The following is a 19,833-nucleotide window of genomic DNA, read 5'->3' as shown; positions in this document are numbered from 1 at the left end:
TTGCCAAGTCAAGATGTGCCATGCTGATAGACTCCTACCCAAGAAGACTGAATGTTGCAATTAAATCAAAAGGTGCATCAACAAAGTATTAGTTTAAGGGTGTGCACACTTGTGCAACCAGCTTACTGTAAGTTTTTTATTTTTTATACTTTTTCCCCTAACAGATTTTTTTTTCAGTTGAATTGTACAGGTTATAGGTCACATTAAAGGTGGGAAAAGTTCTGAAATGATTTATTGCGGTCTCATTTTTAATATTACAAAAACCTGGCACTAACAGGGGTGTGTACACTTTTTATATCCACTGTACTTTTCAGCAGCTTTTCTGGTATCTATGCCTCATTACCTTTTACAATACATCACAGATTTTGCACTGCTCCTTTGATTCAATGGCTTACTGAAAAACAAATTTTTGTGGGTCTTTATACAGGTTAAGTCAAGTGAAGATATTCAGACAGGAATACTGCCAATATTTTACAAAGGTTTTCAACTGTTGGAGGATGCAAGTTTTCCTCATGGTCTTCCATTTTGTGCCAAACTCGTGGAAAAGGTAAAGGAATCAGGTGCAACACAGGAACTCCTGCAACAAAATAAAGTATATTGTTTATCTTGACAAAATTTCACCACCACAGCAAGATTTAAAGTATTATTGCTATATGAAATGAGATCTGATAATTGGTACTGTACTGCAAAGAAACACAAATGAGTTCACCTAACATTCCATTGCAACAAGCCCTGCTTTATCTCCAGCAGAATCTGTACTTTACTGTTTTATATGACCCTGAAACGCAAGTATGTTTATTTAAAGTCAAAATAATTAACATGGAAAAGCAAGCAAAATTATCTGAAAATTATAACTGCAAAATGTTCATGAAAATTTCAGTGAATGGTTAATGAAGTATCAGGTAGAAAACATTCCCAGAAAAGTTTTCGGCAGTCAGCTTAAGTGGTTTCAATCATACTTCTCAACTCCCTGATTTTTACCTGATAGTTTCACCATCGTTCATATTTGTAAATTATTTATTTTTATTTTCTGATTAATCACAGAGGATTACAGTCAGTCAGTGATGCCAGACATTACAGTTTTGTACTTTTTACTGTTCAGAAAATACATGCAGATGGGATGCAAACCCCACTGTTCTATTAACTTTTTAAATAAGTTAGAGTGCAGTCTTTCGGCTTTTCCCGGTTAGGGGTCACCACAGCGGAACTCCAGTCCGCTAATGATTGGCAGTAGATTTTTACGTGCTGGCTTGCCGGGCCTAACGCACAACCTTCAAAGAAGGAACGCCCATTCACGCATGTCGCCATACAGAAGACGCTCTGCGAATCTAACGGGCAACGTCTAACTGAGGCAACAAAGCTACCGCAGCACCACCACCTTTTAAATGAGTTAGAGTAATATTTAAAAATTCTACCCAATTTTGGGTTGCTGTTCTCCCATTATGTTTTGGTTTTGTCCAACATTCTTGAGCAAAGAGATTTAGGAGTATGGTTCAAAAACCTTTGTTCATTGCTATCATCACCGTACAGTCAACCCCAAATCCTCTTTCAGTGTTTTGATAGTGTTGGAAGAGCTAAAAGCTCTAGGTGAAGAGAAAGTGAGAGAGACAGCAGTGCAAAAAAAAAAACGCAAGAGTTCCATAAATGGACAAGGCAGCTGGAATGATAATAAATCAGGCAAGCTTCAAAATGGCAGGAGTGAACCATAATCCTACTCAACCATCTTCTGTTATGGTATGTTGCCATGAATCAACTGTAGGTCCATTAGGACGATGTGTGGCCAATGGTTTGTGAATTAAAGCAACAAATTCAGGGATACCCCCAATCTCAGCTGTCTCAGTTGCCTAGTGGCCAGCCTAGGTTAAAGTCCTAGCTAAGCTATTTCCTCTTTTCTCACATCTGCCTGTATTTCTTAACTATGCATGGCAGACTTCTTGACAATATTAGAAACTGGTAAGGTAATAAGCACTGTTGGTTTAAGTTCCCTGATTACCTACAAAAATCAGCCATATGCTCTTCTCCCTTAAGCAGTCTTAAATAACACAAAATGCCACAACACTCTCTCTCTCTACTCACATACTACTCTCATTTTAAATAATAATGGAAAGGCCTTAACTTTCGTAAACACTTTGTACTTATCTTCCTGGTCTAAACAGTATGTTAGCTTGTGTAAATGCTACAAATAATTTTACTTTTCTCCTTGGGCTGCATAATGTGTCAACATGTATAAATATTTTTATGTACTTTCCTGGGCTACCAATTGTGTTAACCTGTATGAATATAAACATTTTTACATATCTTCCTGGGGAAGCCGCAGTGGTGCAGCGGTTAGCGTTGTCGCCTCACACCAAGAGGTTCTCCTGTTTGATTCTCGGCTGGAGCGCCTTCTGTGTGGAGTCTGCGTGTCCTCCCTGTGGTCGAGTGATGTATAAGACATGCAGGTAGGTGCGTGTGTGAATGGGTGTGCCTTCTTTGAAGGTTGGGCATCGGGCTGGCAACTCAGCACCGTAAAAAATCCACTGCCAATCATTAGCGAACTGGAGTTCCGCTGTGGCGACCCCTAACCAGGAAAAGCCGAAAGACATTACTTACATATCGTCCAGGGCTGAGTAGTTCATTAAATGATGTAATTATTCTAACTACTTTACTTATCTCCCTAACCTATAACTCGTGCAAATAATGTACATACTTTTTATTTTTCTTATTGGTCTATAGACTATTTTAACTGTAAATACTTTTACTTATCAGGGCTACATAGTGGGGGGAGGGGGCTATAAAGAAACATTTAGTGCACAGCATTACACAAATACCATGATGAGAGGTGAAAAGCAGAGAAGGAATAATTTAAAGACTTGTGCAATCACTCTACAGTAGAACTACAAGTACTCATGATATACAAATGACTACATGATGGCATCCAAATATATGGCATCATGCTAATGAGACTTGCTGCATATGCAAATGGCATCAAACATACAGCACCTATACAAAGATGTATAAATCCAGTTTGTCTGTGTACAGGAGCTTCACTTGAACTATTATACCAGAAATAACAGCAGTCTTAACTGAACAGCAAGTGCTACTGACCACTCTGGCAGCCAGTGCCTGCTCTGCTAAATGTCATCCCTCTCCGTCACACAAGGGTCTGCCAGCAGCTAACATACCATTATCTCCACAACTGGGACACTGTTGACTGCTACCATGTAAACACTGAGTTAGTAGACATGTGCTGCCCACACACAGAATTGGGGGGGGGGTGGACTGCCTATCCCAGTGGGAATGAAGGTTTCTAAAATTAAACATAGTTACAAGAAGGACAGTAGAGGTGAGAACCATCACAAAGTAGGCATTTTGCAGCACAGCCTGTCACGCTGAGGTTAAAAGTCAATGACTGCACTCCACAATCAAGGCACCTCCTTCTCTACCTGTTTCACACACCCACTGGAAGGACTACTAACTATCAAATGTCAGGTTGTTTGCAACGTACAGGGCATTATGGTGTTTGTGTACACTCATGTAGTTCTCATGACTCCCACGTCTGGCACATGCGATCTTTCCACGAGTGCCATGTGGGGCGATTTCCCACATGGTCATCTAGTTGACAGATGCACTCATTATCAGGTACACAGACCAAGACACATGCTTCCCATTTAAGAAGACAGCAGCTGGAGAACAGATATAACAGTGTCCACTGCTATATGCTGCATGAATTGCTGGATATGCTTTACAACTGGCTCTCACCTTACCCAAAACCTCCAGACCATGGCTCTGACAAAGTATAATACCATGTGTTTGCAGACAAGGAATATTGTCAAATATGTTTACGGACACCTGAAGGGATGCTTCCACTGCCTGAACATATCCAGTATTACAATGCAGAATGCAACTCACACCTGCAGCAATTTATCTGTGGTGTCTGCCATGTTACATAATGTGGTAGTATGGAAATAGCTACATTTGAACATTGCAGTACTGCCTGAAACCTGCCCACAGATGTATGGTGTCTATGAATCAGACGATGGTTAGGGCAAAGCGTGGTACTCTGATGGCCAACAGGGGAAAGGGACAGTGTGGAACTGCAGGAACCAAAGTGGTAAGCTAAATGAAGCATCCTGGGCTGGAGCCACAAGAACATCAGCCACAATCATAAGTCTAGCCATGCCCAGGTGTGGTGGCTGTCGTGGCCAAAGGGAACACTGATGCAGTCTCCAAAATAGTGTGTGCCAGCTGCATTACCCTGACCTGTGACTGTCCACCATGCATCTGAAACATTCCGCAGTCATGGTCAGCATCACCTGCAGAGATGCAATGAAGGGTATTTGTCAAATGCCTCAGATACACCATTAGATGCCATATTGGCCAACTCCAAGCCCTTAAAAGCCACATCACTCTGCATATGCTGCAGATCATATGCAGTCTGTGCAACTGTTGCACTTCTTCACAAAGGCTACACAGCATGCACACATCTCTATCATAGGGTGTGTAGTGGCTTTGTTTGTGCCTAGCTCACTGACCTACATATTTGATAATTGATGCCAAGTGTAGTATACAGGTCAGAGGAAAGACCTAGAGTCCAAGCAGCAATGGCAATCAATGTACCTCTTCCCTACGGTGGCTGCATGCACATCAGAGGCAGTGCGGCTGATTAACACCATATGTGGTGGTGACTCCTGTTGGGTGGGGCTCACATGGAGCAGATATCCAGTGCTAAACACAGGTGATGCTGGTGGTTTGGCCTGCTCTGCCATCATCACATCATATGTAGAGTATATCTGAGTGTGTCTGTCCTGTAATGTCAGTATTGCTGACAGTGTCATTATGCGCAAGTTGCTATCACTGTTACTCACATGTGACCTGCTGATCAGATGGGCTTCCCTTTTGTGCTGTACTCTCTCTGCTGGTAGAACCAGTGACAGCATAAAGATAATATACCTGTGTCACTGCTGGGACATATGCCTCACTTTCACCAAGCTGTAGCACATGTACTGCTGCAGTCCAATTATGTAAATAGCATATGGGTACTTAAATACTTTGGGGGGCAAGTTGTGTTGTTACAGCTGCACTCCTGATGTACCCGGAGAACAGATATGCATTGATATTCTGCTGTATAACCCCTTCTCACATGCAGGTCAGTGTACATATTGAACTTTACCTATTACTAACCTGGTGTATGCCCAACAGACATTCAGGCACATGTGAACAACCAAATTCCCCCATCCAAGTCACTACCTGGTATGAGGGCTCATTCACCTGCCACAGAGATAGGGTTACCAGGAACACTTCCACCTCTGTGTGATTCTTGTGCGTTGCAGGCCACTTCCTTCAGTGGACATGTTACTGATGATGTCTTGTTCCTTGGCATTCAGATGACATCAGTGATCCACAGATCATAAAACTGGCTCTGCAAAACACCTGCACTAGTGTCCTGTTATGGCCTTCCACAGCACTGATGCCTTACCCCCCCACTCCCTACCACAGCTGGTCCCAGAAAGACTTACTGGTTTTACTACTTTCCTGGATATGCAAGCCTTGTGCGTGTACAACCTGCAGTAACACCTCAGTCTCATAGGTGGTGAACTTTTCCAGCTGTTGCCATTCTCTTGTGCCCATAACAAGCCTTGTTCAACTGTAGGTTACACGTCAGTCAGTGTGTGTGTGTATTATTATCCTTGCCTAGCCCCTAAAACCAAGTGCTGCCCCATCCCTCCATTGAGAAGCCACACAGCTGTTTGCTATTGTGCTGTAACTATTCCTACTCTGTTCCATACAGACACAATAGGCATGCTGTCATTACCCATCTTCTTCCAATAAATCCTGAGCCTCTCTCTCCTCCCTCTCTATACATAGCCATGCCTTGGCGTATATACAGGGGTCATTCTTTTCCCCCAATGCATGTTTGTGCACATAGGCCATAGTGTGGCAAACCCATAAAATAATTACATGCTATACTCTCTGATATGGTAAGACACCCCCAACAGACGTTCACCAGTTATACCCTTGTGCTATATTCTGTCCTGATAAACAACCCCCCATCCAAAGTTGGGCATTCACCTGTCATACCCTTATGCTATGCTCTCTGTCATGGTTAGCCCCTCCCTGATGGATATTTCACTAGTCATGCTCTTGTCATATGTTTTCTTTCACGGCGAACTCCCCAGTTGATCCTTTATCTGTCATGACTGAGCTATGTCATCTGAATCTGTTTCCTACCTGTCCCTCACGTTGCCGTACACTGTGGACAGTCTGTGCAATGTTCTGTGCAGTGCAGAAGTACACTGACAGGTACTTTCTCCTTTTTCAGTATGCCTATATTGCGGTACAAAGTCTTCTCCACTAAATTCCTATTCCTGAAATGCTCATCTTAATGCTGTATTCTGCAATATGGTGACCATGCTTTTCGTTATGCTAAAACAGGCCTTGTAGTGCAGTGATTATGATGAGGGAACTTTGATCATTTCTGAATCACTGCTATAATGTGTTGCACGGTCACAAATAGGCAATACTACCATGCTCGCACATGGAAAATGCAAAGCACACGGTATTAAGACTGTGCATTAGTGATATTTTTTGCATCTGCTGCACAGGAACTATCAGGAGCCCTTGCTTGGCCATTATACAAAGTGGATATCTGGCACTAACTTGGAGGGGTGATTCTTGATACCAGTGGCATCACTCTCTATAACAAACAGTGACGGCATTGATATAATCTGCAGAGGCAATGGCCTGACCTGCTCCATCAGTGGGAGGCAGAGGATAAGAGACAGTGCATCTCTGCAAACAGCCAGTACATATTATATAAGAACTGAGTGTATATATATATATATATATATATATATATATATATATATATATATATATATATATATATATATATATATATATATAGAGAGAGAGAGGTGTATATATATATATATATATATATATATATATATATATATATATATATATATATATATATATATATATTCTCAGATGGGGATACAGCGGAACTCCTGTCCGCTAATGATTGGCAGTCAATTTTTATGGTGCAGAGGTGCCAGCCCAACGCCCAACCTTCAACGAAGGCACACCCATTCGAACGTGTGTGTGTGTGTGTGTGTGTGTGTGTGTATATATATATATATATATATATATATATATATATATATATATATCAGCAGGAAAAAAAGGCAATGAGTGCACCATGAGCTGAAGTCAAAAGTAAAATAACAAGTAAATCCAAAAGGTCGTCTTTGTATTTAAAATCCTCGTTTATTACAAAAGATAAAACTGCAGGAGATAGCAAGTTGTAAGCGCTTTTGCGTTGTTACCCAACGCTTCATCAGACAAAGAAAATGCTGAAACTTTCCTCTTATAAAGCATTAATTGTTATGATGTCATTAGTAATTGGAAGTTAAAATTTAAAGAAACAGACATACAAACATAAAATATAAAATATAAAATGCATTCTGAGTTAAAACATTATCTAGAGCAGAGAATATATTTTACATAAATGTATGTGTAGACATTAATGCTTCAGTGGCCTTGAAGCTAAGAAAGGCTTAAGAGTGAGCCTCTCATTAAGCCCAAACTTATGGGCTTGTAATTTGACAATCCACTTGCCTTCCCTTTCTTCAATTCTGTTCCTTATGTTACCTAATCTCCCATCAGTATGCACCAATTCAAGAACCTGGAATTTGAATGTGTGATCGTCACCTAACTCCACAGTGTGTTTAGCTAGGGCATTCAGAATGTTACGTTTGGATATGGCATAGATATGCTCTCTGATACGTTCTCTTAGAGATCTGGTTGTCATGCCCACATAGAACTTCCTGCATACTTGGCACTCAGCTAAGTAAACCAAGTTGATAGACCTACAGCTCGCATGGTGCTTAAACATGTAGTTCCTGTGTGTTTCAGGATGTGTGTAGTTATTAGTATTGGCAACATATTTGCACTGGTTGCAAGATAAGCAAGCAAAAGTACCACACTGTGCCGTAGTACGCTCAGTGACATGAGGTTTATCATAAAGTAGCCTATTTAACGAAAGCATGTTTCTATAGGCTACTCGAGGTGTGCTATCAACTAAGGACCTGATATCATCATCTATCATAAGAAGATTCCAATGTTTATTGAAAATCTTCAAAATGTGTTTGTTCTTGTTAGTGTAGGGAATTAGAATCCTATTGGGATTCGGCCTGGGTGTTCGTGTGAAATTTGAACACTGGGATTTGTGTCTTTTGATGATGGGTGCGGCATCATTGCCTCTCTTAGTGTCACACTCAGAGATGGCTTCATGTACAGAGTTCTTGTTGTAGCCCCTAGATATAAATTGGTTGGCTAAATCTGTTTTCTGTTGTTGGTATGCTATCTGTGTAGAAGTCAGTTTGGAAGCCCTCAAGGCTTGATTCTTAACAATATTTTTGTAGATGTGTTGGGGATGCATGCTTTCTCTATGTAGTAAGTTGTTCCTCCAGCAACTCTTCCTGAAAAGTTCAGTTTCAAAACCATAATTGTTCCTAGAGACACTCACATCTAGGAAGTCAATGCGGTCACTGGAGTAAGTATAGTCAAAACTCAAGAAATCAGTTGTGGCATTGAGATAGCTGATGAAATCAAAAGGTGCTCAACTGTTCCTCCCAAAGAAAGAACACATCATCTACAAACCTGTTGTAGAATATCAATGACTTGACAAATTCAGAATTTTCGTTAAACACAAACAACTGTTCCCAATGTGCCAAGACTAAATTAGCGTAAGCGTTAGCACAAGGAGTGCCCATCGCTACACCTTTGACTTGTAGATGGTAGGTATTCCCATAACATAATACATTATTCTTGAGAATGATCTCAAGCAAAGACACACATCTGTCCACCATAAGAGGTGTGAGTTTGTTATGTGTAAGAATAGCTCTAATGTACTCCAAGCCAATGTCATTAGGAATTGAAGTAAACAAAGATTTAACATCTAAGGTTACTAGTATACACTTGTCATAAGGAGAAAAAGACTGATCAAAATCTGCTAGATTCTCCAAGAAGTTAGTGGTATCTTTCAGAATGTGCTTAACTTCTAAGACAATGGGTTTCAATATCTTGTCAAGATATATCGAGAGGGGCTCTGTGAGCCAGCCTCGACTAGAAACTATTGGACGTAATGGTGGATCTGTAGCGTTCTTGTGTATTTTGGGTAGGCCCCTAAAAGATGGTATCAGAGGTTTATCAACTAATAAATATGAATATAAATCATTATCAACTATATTAGTTAACATCAAATCATACAACATAGCATGAACATTCTTAAGATTATTCAAACTGTACCTAGGTAAAGGTAAATAAGTCTCACAGTCAGACAACATAGCATTCATTTTCTCATAATATATAGAACTATCCATAATAACGATAGCACCACCTTTATCTGCTTGTCTAATGGTGATAGCTTCATTACATCTCAAATTGTCCAAAGCTTGTTTTTCATCATATGATAGATTGACAAAGTTAGATTTGACTTTATTGTCATTGTAGAGTTTAAACAAGTCATTTTCCACAGCTTGTTCAAAAGCATCCAAAAGTGGATGTTGCTGTGGAACAAACGTGGATGGCTTCCTGAATAAAGTATGATTGTTAGCAGACTGCTGATCCTGCTTACCATATAACAGTTTGAGAGTTAAAGTTCTTGTAAACATCTTGACATCCACTATGATGTCAGTGATATCATTACTGTGTGAAGGAATGAAACCTAGCCCCTTGTTAAGAACCGATAGTTGAATACATTCAAATCATGTTGGGATATGTTTACTACTAAATTGTCTGAGTTCAAAGCCTCAGGAAGTAAAACATGAGTATTTACTTTTTCGTCGCCATACCTTTTTGCAAAGCGTGTTGTCTTCCGTGAACTTCCTTTTGTTTGTTTGCATGGACGGGACCAAGTTCTCTTTTCCTGTGGTCGATAGGGTAAGGGAAAAGAAGGGAGACCCCCTCCTAATGCGAACAGCTCGTCCTCTGCTGGAATTACAAAGGAATCAATGCACAGCTGTTTGTTGCGCATTTCGCTCACTTCGGTCTCACAGAATCAGCCTTCTCAGAGTGAGGTACTATGTCTGAAACGGAATCTATGTGTACTTGTGCCTGTGTTGTTACGACATGAGAACGTGGTGTAGTTGTCTTGTCAGGCTCCTCAGTAGCGTTGATGAGTACTTCCGTTGTAGCGGCCACTGTGGGATCCATATTTGATGGTTCATCTCGTGACGTCAACGAAATGGGAGTGGTTGAGCGTGTGACACGTTGATCATTGTTGGCAACAGAGGGTTTGCGCGTATTATTCAAAGATTTATATGCATTGTTGGATCTCATATCACTATTCTCCTTGGGCCAAGAGAAAACTTGTGACTTACTGAAGTCAAGAAAATCCCTTTGCAGCTTGCGTTTTTTGTCACGCAAGCATTTGATGTCAAGAGAAGTTAACATATTCTTCAAATCCTCGAGTACAGTGTTAGATTGCTCAACGCTTAATAAGCCAACCAACTCTGTGTAGATAGTTAGAATGTCATTTTCAGTTCAGTGATAGAAATATCATAATGCTCAATCAGAATAAGCAAATAGGAGAAGCTAGTGTCAATATTACATTTTTGCCACTTAGCCAAAAGACTTGGTTGTGAATCGCCGAAGGTCGGCATTTTAAGGACTCTTAGACCTCATGGCACCAATTTAAACTTTAGGCATGCTTCCATGTGAAGTTTCTGCCACTGTATAGTGCGCAGTTTGTGGAGCTTGTTCTCCAAGTTCCTTGTTATCATAGTAATTTCCATATTACTCTTAAACGAGTGTGCATCATCTCCTGAAGCATTTAAGTCAGAGGTAGTCAGTTTGAGTAATGGGTTGATGTTAAAATCAACTAGTCCATCCAAATCAAACAGTCTATCAGCTACTTGGTTGGATAAAGGTGAGTTGGATTTGGCAGCCATGTCCAAGCAGTGTTGTACAAGTAAAGCAGTATAAAACAAAAGGAAACACACTGCCAGGTAAAGCACTCTCCTCAGAAACAACAAATCAGCAGGAAAAAAAGGCAATGAGTGCACCATGAGCTGAAGTCAAAAGTAAAATAACAAGTAAATCCAAAGGTCTTCTTTGTATTTAAAATCCTCGTTTATTACAAAAGATAAAACTGCAGGAGATAGCAAGTTGTAGCGCTTTGCGTTGTTACTAACGCTTCATCAGACAAAGAAAATGCTGAAACTTTCCTCTTATAAAGCATTAATTGTTATGATGTCATTAGTAATTGGAAGTTAAAATTTAAAGAAACAGACATACAAACATAAAATATAAAATATAAAATGCATTCTGAGTTAAAACATTGTCTAGAGCAGAGAATATATTTTACATAAATGTATGTGTAGACATTAATGCTTCAGTGGCCTTGAAGCTAAGAAAGGCTTAAGAGTGAGCCTCTCATTAAGCCCAAACTTATGGGCTTGTAATTTGACAATCCACTTGCCTTCCCTTTCTTCAATTCTGTTCCTTATGTTACCTAATCTCCCATCAGTATGCACCAATTCAAGAACCTGGAATTTGAATGTGTGATCGTCACCTAACTCCACAGTGTGTTTAGCTAGGCGTTCAGAATGTTACGTTTGGATATGGCATAGATATGCTCTCTGATACGTTCTCTTAGGGATCTGGTTGTCATGCCCACATAGAACTTCCTGCATACTTGGCACTCAGCTAAGTAAACCAAGTTGATATACCTACAGCTCGCATGGTGCTTAAACATGTAGTTCCTGTGTGTTTCAGGATGTGTGTAGTTATTAGTATTGGCAACATATTTGCACTGGTTGCAAGATGAGCAAGCAAAAGTACCACATTGTGCCGTGATGCGCTCAGTGACATGAGGTTTATCATAACAAAGTAGCCTATTTAGAAGCATGTTTCTATAGGCTACTCGAGGTGTGCTATCAACTAAGGACCTGATATCATCATCTATCATAAGAAGATTCCAATGTTTATTGAAAATCTTCAAAATGTGTTTGTTCTTGTTAGTGTAGGGAATTAGAATCCTATTGGGATTCGGCCTGGGTGTTCGTGTGAAATTTGAACACTGGGATTTGTGTCTTTTGATGATGGGTGCGGCATCATTGCCTCTCTTAGTGTCACACTCAGAGATGGCTTCATGTACAGAGTTCTTGTTGTAGCCCCTAGATATAAATTGGTTGGCTAAATCTGTTTTCTGTTGTTGGTATGCTATGGAGTACATTAGAGCTATTCTTACACATAAACTCACACCTCTTATGGTGGACAGATGTGTGTCTTTGCTTGAGATCATTCTCAAGAATAATGTATTATGTTATGGGAATACCTACCATCTACAAGTCAAATGTGTAGCGATGGGCACTCCTTGTGCCAACGCTTACGCTAATTTAGTCTTGGCACATTGGGAACAGTTGTTTGTGTTTAACGAAAATTCTGAATTTGTCAAGTCATTGATATTCTACAACAGGTTTGTAGATGATGTGTTCTTTCTTTGGGGAGGAACAGTTGAGCACCTTTTTGATTTCATCAGCTATCTCAATGCCACAACTGATTTCTTGAGTTTTGACTATACTTACTCCAGTGACCGCATTGACTTCCTAGATGTGAGTGTCTCTAGGAACAATTATGGTTTTGAAACTGAACTTTTCAGGAAGAGTTGCTGGAGGAACAACTTACTACATAGAGAAAGCATGCATCCCCAACACATCTACAAAAATATTGTTAAGAATCAAGCCTTGAGGGCTTCCAAACTGACTTCTACACAGATAGCATACCAACAACAGAAAACAGATTTAGCCAACCAATTTATATCTAGGGGCTACAACAAGAACTCTGTACATGAAGCCATCTCTGAGTGTGACACTAAGAGAGGCAATGATGCCGCACCCATCATCAAAAGACACAAATCCCAGTGTTCAAATTTCACACGAACACCCAGGCGAATCCCAATAGGATTCTAATTCCCTACACTAACAAGAACAAACACATTTTGAAGATTTTCAATAAACATTGGAATCTTCTTATGATAGATGATGATATCAGGTCCTTAGTTGATAGCACACCTCGAGTAGCCTATAGAAACATGCTTTCGTTAAATAGGCTACTTTGTTATGATAAACCTCATGTCACTGAGCGTACTACGGCACAATGTGGTACTTTTGCTTGCTCATCTTGCAACCAGTGCAAATATGTTGCCAATACTAATAACTACACACATCCTGAAACACACAGGAACTACATGTTTAAGCACCATGCGAGCTGTAGGTCTATCAACTTGGTTTACTTAGCTGAGTGCCACGTATGCAGGAAGTTCTATGTGGGCATGACAACCAGATCCCTAAGAGAACGTATCAGAGAGCATATCTATGCCATATCCAAACGTAACATTCTGAACGCCTAGCTAAACACACTGTGGAGTTAGGTGACGATCACACATTCAAATTCCAGGTTCTTGAATTGGTGCATACTGATGGGAGATTAGGTAACATAAGGAACAGAATTGAAGAAAGGGAAGGCAAGTGGATTGTCAAATTACAAGCCCATAAGTTTGGGCTTAATGAGAGGCTCACTCTTAAGCCTTTCTTAGCTTCAAGGCCACTGAAGCATTAATGTCTACACATACATTTATGTAAAATATATTCTCTGCTCTAGACAATGTTTTAACTCAGAATGCATTTTATATTTTATATTTTATGTTTGTATGTCTGTTTCTTTAAATTTTAACTTCCAATTACTAATGACATCATAACAATTAATGCTTTATAAGAGGAAAGTTTCAGCATTTTCTTTATGTCTGATGAAGCGTTGGGTAACAACGCGAAAGCGCTTACAACTTGCTATCTCCTGCAGTTTTATCTTTTGTAATAAACGAGGATTTTAAATACAAAGAAGACCTTTTGGATTTACTTATTTTACTTTTGACTTCAGCTCATGGTGCACTCATTGCCTTTTTTTCCTGCTGATTTGTTGTTTCTGAGGAGAGTGCTTTACCTGGCAGTGTGTTTCCTTTTTGTTTTATATATATATATATATATATATATATATATATATATATATATATATATATATATATATACACATACATATGTATGTATTTATTTTTGCTATTGTCTATTTGCTTTCTTTTGACAGGGTCACAGTATACTGATTTGTCCCACTTTCTTTTACAGAGGCAGAAGAGACTGAACTTAAACTCTCTCTTCTTATGGTTACCCCCCTGTGTGTTTTTCCCTTTCTGCCGTATCTCCCCATATCCTTCCCATTTACAAAACAAACTGTGCTGGCCCTCTATGGCCAGCTCAGTGTACGAGTTGATGCATAAGAAGCTTTGTTGAGCATGAGAATGGGCATAGCATGTTGCATTACTGTTTTTGTCACAGTGATTTGACGGATTATAGCAAGGTCACATTGTTACCAATCAGTATGTCTAGAACAGATAAGATTCCCGACAGCTGAACATGGGAAAACACTGCTTGTCTGGGTTTTTCTTGCAGTTTTTGTTAAATGGTTTTGTCTGGGTGACCTTTTTATCCTTTTGCTTGGAGATTTTATTATATATATATATATAGATATATATATATATAGATATATATATATATATATATATATATAGATATATATATATATAGATATATATAGAGATATATAGAGATATATATAGAGATATATATAGAGATATATATAGAGATATATATATAGATATATCAATGTAAACTTTTAGTTATGTACTTACCATAACTTCGGATGTATAAGATCCATCTTGCCTACATTCATAACTGATGGGTTCGGAGCCGATGACTCGGTCACTATATACTAGAACGAAGTCTCTAATTGGCTGGGCTACCCCTTATCCCAGAATGCACCACGCCTGCTTCCCCAGATCTTGTTTGTTCGCTTTCATACCTACATCCAGACACAGAGACATACCAGCAACTGTAACAAACTAAAGTCCTTCAAGAGAAAAACTCAGTAAGTAGCAACATTCCCTCTAAATCCAATGGGAAAGGGGAAGGAGGACGGGTACATATGAATGTAGGCGAGATGGATCCCATACATCCGAAGTTATGGTAAGTACATAACTAAAATATGTAATGGGATCCTATCTCGCCTACATTCAGAACTGATGGGATAGCGTCCCTAGCACCTAAATCCCGGGTGGCTCACTGGAAAACACTCCTGAGAACTGTGGAACCAAAGGAAGCTCTACCTCGAGAAGCCACATCTTGTAATGAGAAATGAAGGTGTGCGGAGAAGTCCAGGTAGCGGCCGCACAGATATCATCTATCGATAATTTGGAGTGGAATGCTACAGAAGTAGCCATTGCCCTGGTAGAATGAGCCCCGACTGGGAAGGGTAGCTCTTTGCCGGACCGTGAATGAATAAATAAATGAGATGCAATCTTTAATCCATTTGGCTATGGTGGTTTTAGCCACCGGTTGACCCAACCTATTTTCCGCAAAGGACACAAACAGCTGATCTGACTTTAGTGTCTGATTGGTCCTACTTAAATAAAAACGCAGTTGTTTGTGAACATCCAACTGATGGAAAATATATTCTGCGCTATTGGAGAATTTGGGGAAAAAACTCAGGGAGCTCCAAAGATTGTTGAATGCATAAGGGGGATGCTACCTTGGGCAAGAAAGAGGGATTTAACTTGAGGGACACTCTGTCTTTGTGAAAGGTCAAATAAGGAGGATTAGAAGAGAGAGCCTGAAGCTCTGAGACCCGCTTAGCAGAGGTTATTGCCACCAAAAAGGCGGTTTTCCAAGATAGAAATTTTATATCACAAGTAGCTGCTGGTTCAAAGGGGCAGGCAGTTAAAGAAGCTAGAACCATATTCAGGTCCCAAGGGGGCACAGGATGGGCTATTGGGGGCCAAAGGAGCCACGCTCCTTTAAGGAAAGATTTGCAAAGCCTGTTTGCCATTAAGGAAGGCTCAAAGGAGACATGAAAATTAGAGATAGCCGCCAGTTGGACTTTAATTGTGGAAACTGAAGAGCCCAAATAAAACAAAGAAGCCAGGAATTCTAAAACCTGAGGTACTGGGGCGGTAAGGGGATCTATACCTCGTTGCTGGGCCCAAAGAGCAAACCTCTTCCATTTGCTGGAATACAGTTTAATAGTGGAAGGTTTGTGAGAAGAGGACAAAATGTGGATGATGTCTGGAGAAAGAGAGTGATCTCTGACTAAGGTTGGAAGTGGAGTAACCAAGCGGCCAACCTCAAGGACCTGAGGGATGGGTGAGACTGTCCCAACTGATGAGTTAACAGGCCAGGCACCAGGTCCAGAAACCATGGGCCTTCCACCACATACCTCAGAAGGAAGGGGAACCAAACCTGACGAGGCCAGTGTGGATCGATCAAAATCATGTCGCTTCCTAGATAAATCGCCTTCTGTATCACCTTCGAGAAAAGGGGAACCGGAGGGAAGGCGTAAAGTAGACCGGGGGGCCAACTGTGAGCTAGAGCGTCCCTGGGAATCTGCCCCTGAGAGGGAGTCAGAGTGAAGAACTCCCTGCATTTCGCATTGTGAGGGCTGGCGAACAAGTCGCAGCAAGGGAGGCCCCACTTGGCGAAGATGTTTGCAGCCACCCTGTCGTTGAGGGACCACTCGCGGGGCAACAGGAGAGTCCTGCTCAGCCTGTCTGCAATCACATTGGATTTCCCCGGAATGTGCGTTGTCACTAGGAAACGCTGGGTAGAAATCGCCCAATGCCACACTCTCATAGCCTCTCGGCAAAGAGGGTAGGACCTGGTTCCGCCTTGCTTGTTTATGTACCAGACTACCGACATGTTGTCGGATAGGATCGCAATAGTACCCCGGGGAAGAGCATGATGAAGTGCTTGCAACACCAGTAGCACCGCTCTCATTTCCAGGATATTGATATGTAAGTGCGTTTCGTGAGCCTGCCACGTGCCTTGGACAGAACTGTCCAGATAATGACCCCCCCACACCCTATCTGGGAGGTGTCCGTGGTCACCGTGGCGACAGGAGGCTGAAGGGCAAAGGGTCGCCCCTGGTCCAGGTTGGACCGAAGCAGCCACCAACGTAGGTCCCACCGGCAAATTTCGGTAATCTGGACCAAATGGTTCAAGGGAGGTTCCTGAAAGGACCATTGAACCGACAATAGCCATTGCAGCACCTGCATGTGCAGCCTGGCTAAGGGGACTAGAAGAATAGTAGAGGCCATCGTGCCCAATAACTGCAGAATCAGTCTGGCCTGAACTCGTGATCTGGGTAACAAGGTTTGAACCTGAGACTGCAGGACCTGAATCCTTTCTGCCGGCAAGAATGCCCGCATTCTTCTTGTGTCTAACTCTGTGCCTATAAAGGTAATATGCTGAGATGGCTGCAACACAGATTTTCCCCAATTGAACGTGATTCCTAGTGAATGACCCAAAATGACTGTGGTCATAAGCGCCCGAAGTAATAGATGCTTGGAGGTGGCAGTAAGGAGCCAGTCGTCTAGATAGGGAAACACTTGGAATCCTAGACTTCTCAAGTGAGCTGTCACTACTGCCAGACACTTGGTGAACACCCTGGGGGCTGTGGTGAGACCAAAGGGCAGTGCTCGGAACTGGAAATGACTGGTTCCCAGGCGGAAGCGTAAATGACTCCTGGACTCTTGACTTATCAGAATGTGATAGTAAGCGTCCTTGAGATCTATGGAGCACATCCAGACATCCTTCTCCAATAACGGGAGAATGGACTGAAGGGTGACCATTCGGAATTTGGATTTTTTTACAAAGCGATTCAATGAGCTGAGGTCCAAAATGGGCCTCAAGTCCCCTGTCTTTTTTGGCACCAAAAATAGTCTTAAGTTCCTGATCCGATCTGGTCGGCGGGGACAGGCTGGATGACTCCTTTTCTTAGCAGCTTTGAAACCTCGACCGCTGCTTGATCCCGCTGACTGGGTGGCACATCCGGGATTTTCCTGATAGGAAGAGGGGGGATCTTGATGAAAGGGATGAGATAGCCTCCGGTTATGGTTCGGAGCACCCACTGATCCTTGGTGATAGATTCCCAAGCCTGTGGGTGTTCCGCAAAACGACCCCCGACTGGCTCCGGAGATGCGCAGTCGGGCCATGTCTCAGGGACGGGGAGCGTAGGATGGACCACGAAAGGAATCGCGGTCTCCAGAGTTACGGGGGCCTCTGCCACCTCTGGGGCGGCATCTTCCTGAATCCCCCCCCCTGCCTCTAGAGGGGGGATCACTCGGAGTAGGGAAAGACCTTTGAGATTTCCTGAACCACATTTTCCCTCCTCTCTGGGCCTTGGGGTAAGGTCTAGAGGGAGCGGAAAAACGGGCCCCCACGGCAGTCAAGGTCTTGCCCTCCTGCTCGCACCGAGTCAGTGTGTCCTTCACCTTGGGTCCAAACAGGGAGGACCCATCAAAGGGGGCATCGGTGAAGGAAGACTTAAAGGCCTCCGCGATGGGACACAAGCGTAACCAGGCGTGTTTTCTAAGAGCCACTCCTGTTCCCGCTGCTCTACTCGCCCCTTCGGCCGCATATATGAGCCTCATGGGCGAGTTGACTATCGAAGATAGGGTAGTCATCTGGGCGCCAACAGTTTGGGCTAACGCCTCAGGAAGATTACCCGTAAGAGACTCACCTAACTCTTTGAGGAGGTCCCTTTGGAGCCTGGTAAAATGACAAAGATAATTCAGCGACCGCAGGGTAAAGGCCGCTGAAGAAAGGGTACACTTCCCGTACCTATCCATGCTCCTGGAATCCTTATTAGGAGGGTGAATAGACGTTGAAGCCTCTGCCACGTCCTGCTGAGTGGCAGATGCCACCACCATCGCATCTACTGCAACTCCTTTAGTCAAAAATTCCTTTTGAGGAGAGGCTGAGAGGAACTTGTTAGGCCTGGCGGGCACCGGTTCCACAGTGTCAGGGTGTTCCCACACCCTTCGAGAAACTAAATTAGTAATTCATCGAAGGGTGGAGACACCCAGGAGGCGGAGGGCTGGGCCCCAAAAGCCTTGAGGAAGACTGACTCCTCTGCGGAAGGGGTTTTGGACTGCCAATCGCCTCTCTGTCTCAGGATCTCGAGGATATCTCAGAGTGAGACGTCATCAGAGGACGATTTTGGGGACCCCACCGCATCATCGAGGTCAGTATCTGATGTGATAGACTCATCCTGGGCGTCAAGGTGCTTCCTCTTGCACAATTTTTTTCTTGGAGGTTCATCTGAAGCGGATTCAGAAGGACCTCCCCGGAGAAGAGAACCCCCCAAGGGGGTATCCTCAGACCCTGGGGCCCCACTGTCGTGGGAATGAAGCACACCAGAAGCACCAGTTCCCAAGTCTAGGGACGGTGAGGTAGAGACTTGCTGAGCCGGCAAGGACATGGCCAGCGCACTCCTCATGGCCTCAAAAGCAGGACCTCCAGACTCTACGGAGGACACCGGCTGAGAGACCACGACGGTACCAGGAATCCCTGCGGCTGACGCTCCGAGGGGAAGACTAGGCACCGAAGCTACCAGTTCCAAAGTGTTCCCCTCGGCCCCGACCGAAGAAGTCCCGGTACCGAACCCTGATGCCGAGGACAGGGTAGGAATGATGGTCGGAACAGAGAAGCTCCGAGGGAGTCTCGGTTCCGACTGGACAACTCTTCTCCGCTCTACCGTCACCGACTCCAACGGCTCAGAGGAGGTTGGAGGAATCTGATGCGGAGTGGGGTCCGGCTCCGGAGCCGAGTGGGCTGGAGCCGAGACCATTTTTGCAAAAACCGGGGACTGGAACAGCCTCTGGATAACTCTGTCCAAATCTGAGTCTGGCAACCTGGAGGATTTAGAGGAAATAGATGGGGGCCGAGACTACTTCTCTCT

At 42.6% G+C, this 19,833-nt stretch overlaps 1 protein-coding gene across 1 annotated transcript in view; it reads right to left on the bottom strand.

Moving 5' to 3' along the window:
- Nucleotides 1–208: 208 nt before the first annotated feature.
- Nucleotides 209–19,833, bottom strand: part of LOC122795429 (glutaminyl-peptide cyclotransferase-like protein) — a 498,301-nt gene continuing 478,676 nt past the window's right edge. The window contains exon 6 of the mRNA XM_044063688.1: nucleotides 209–577. Coding sequence (XP_043919623.1) covers nucleotides 429–577 — 149 coding nt within the window. The 3' untranslated portion in view covers nucleotides 209–428. The remainder of the gene's footprint in view (nucleotides 578–19,833) is intronic.

This window comes from Protopterus annectens, chromosome 1.part0 (assembly GCF_019279795.1).
Source record: "Protopterus annectens isolate FY-2018-M chromosome 1.part0, PAN1.0, whole genome shotgun sequence".
NCBI lineage: Eukaryota > Metazoa > Chordata > Ceratodontiformes > Protopteridae > Protopterus > Protopterus annectens.
Note: the sequence above shows the minus strand (reverse complement) of the source record. Positions and strands in the feature narration are given on the sequence as shown.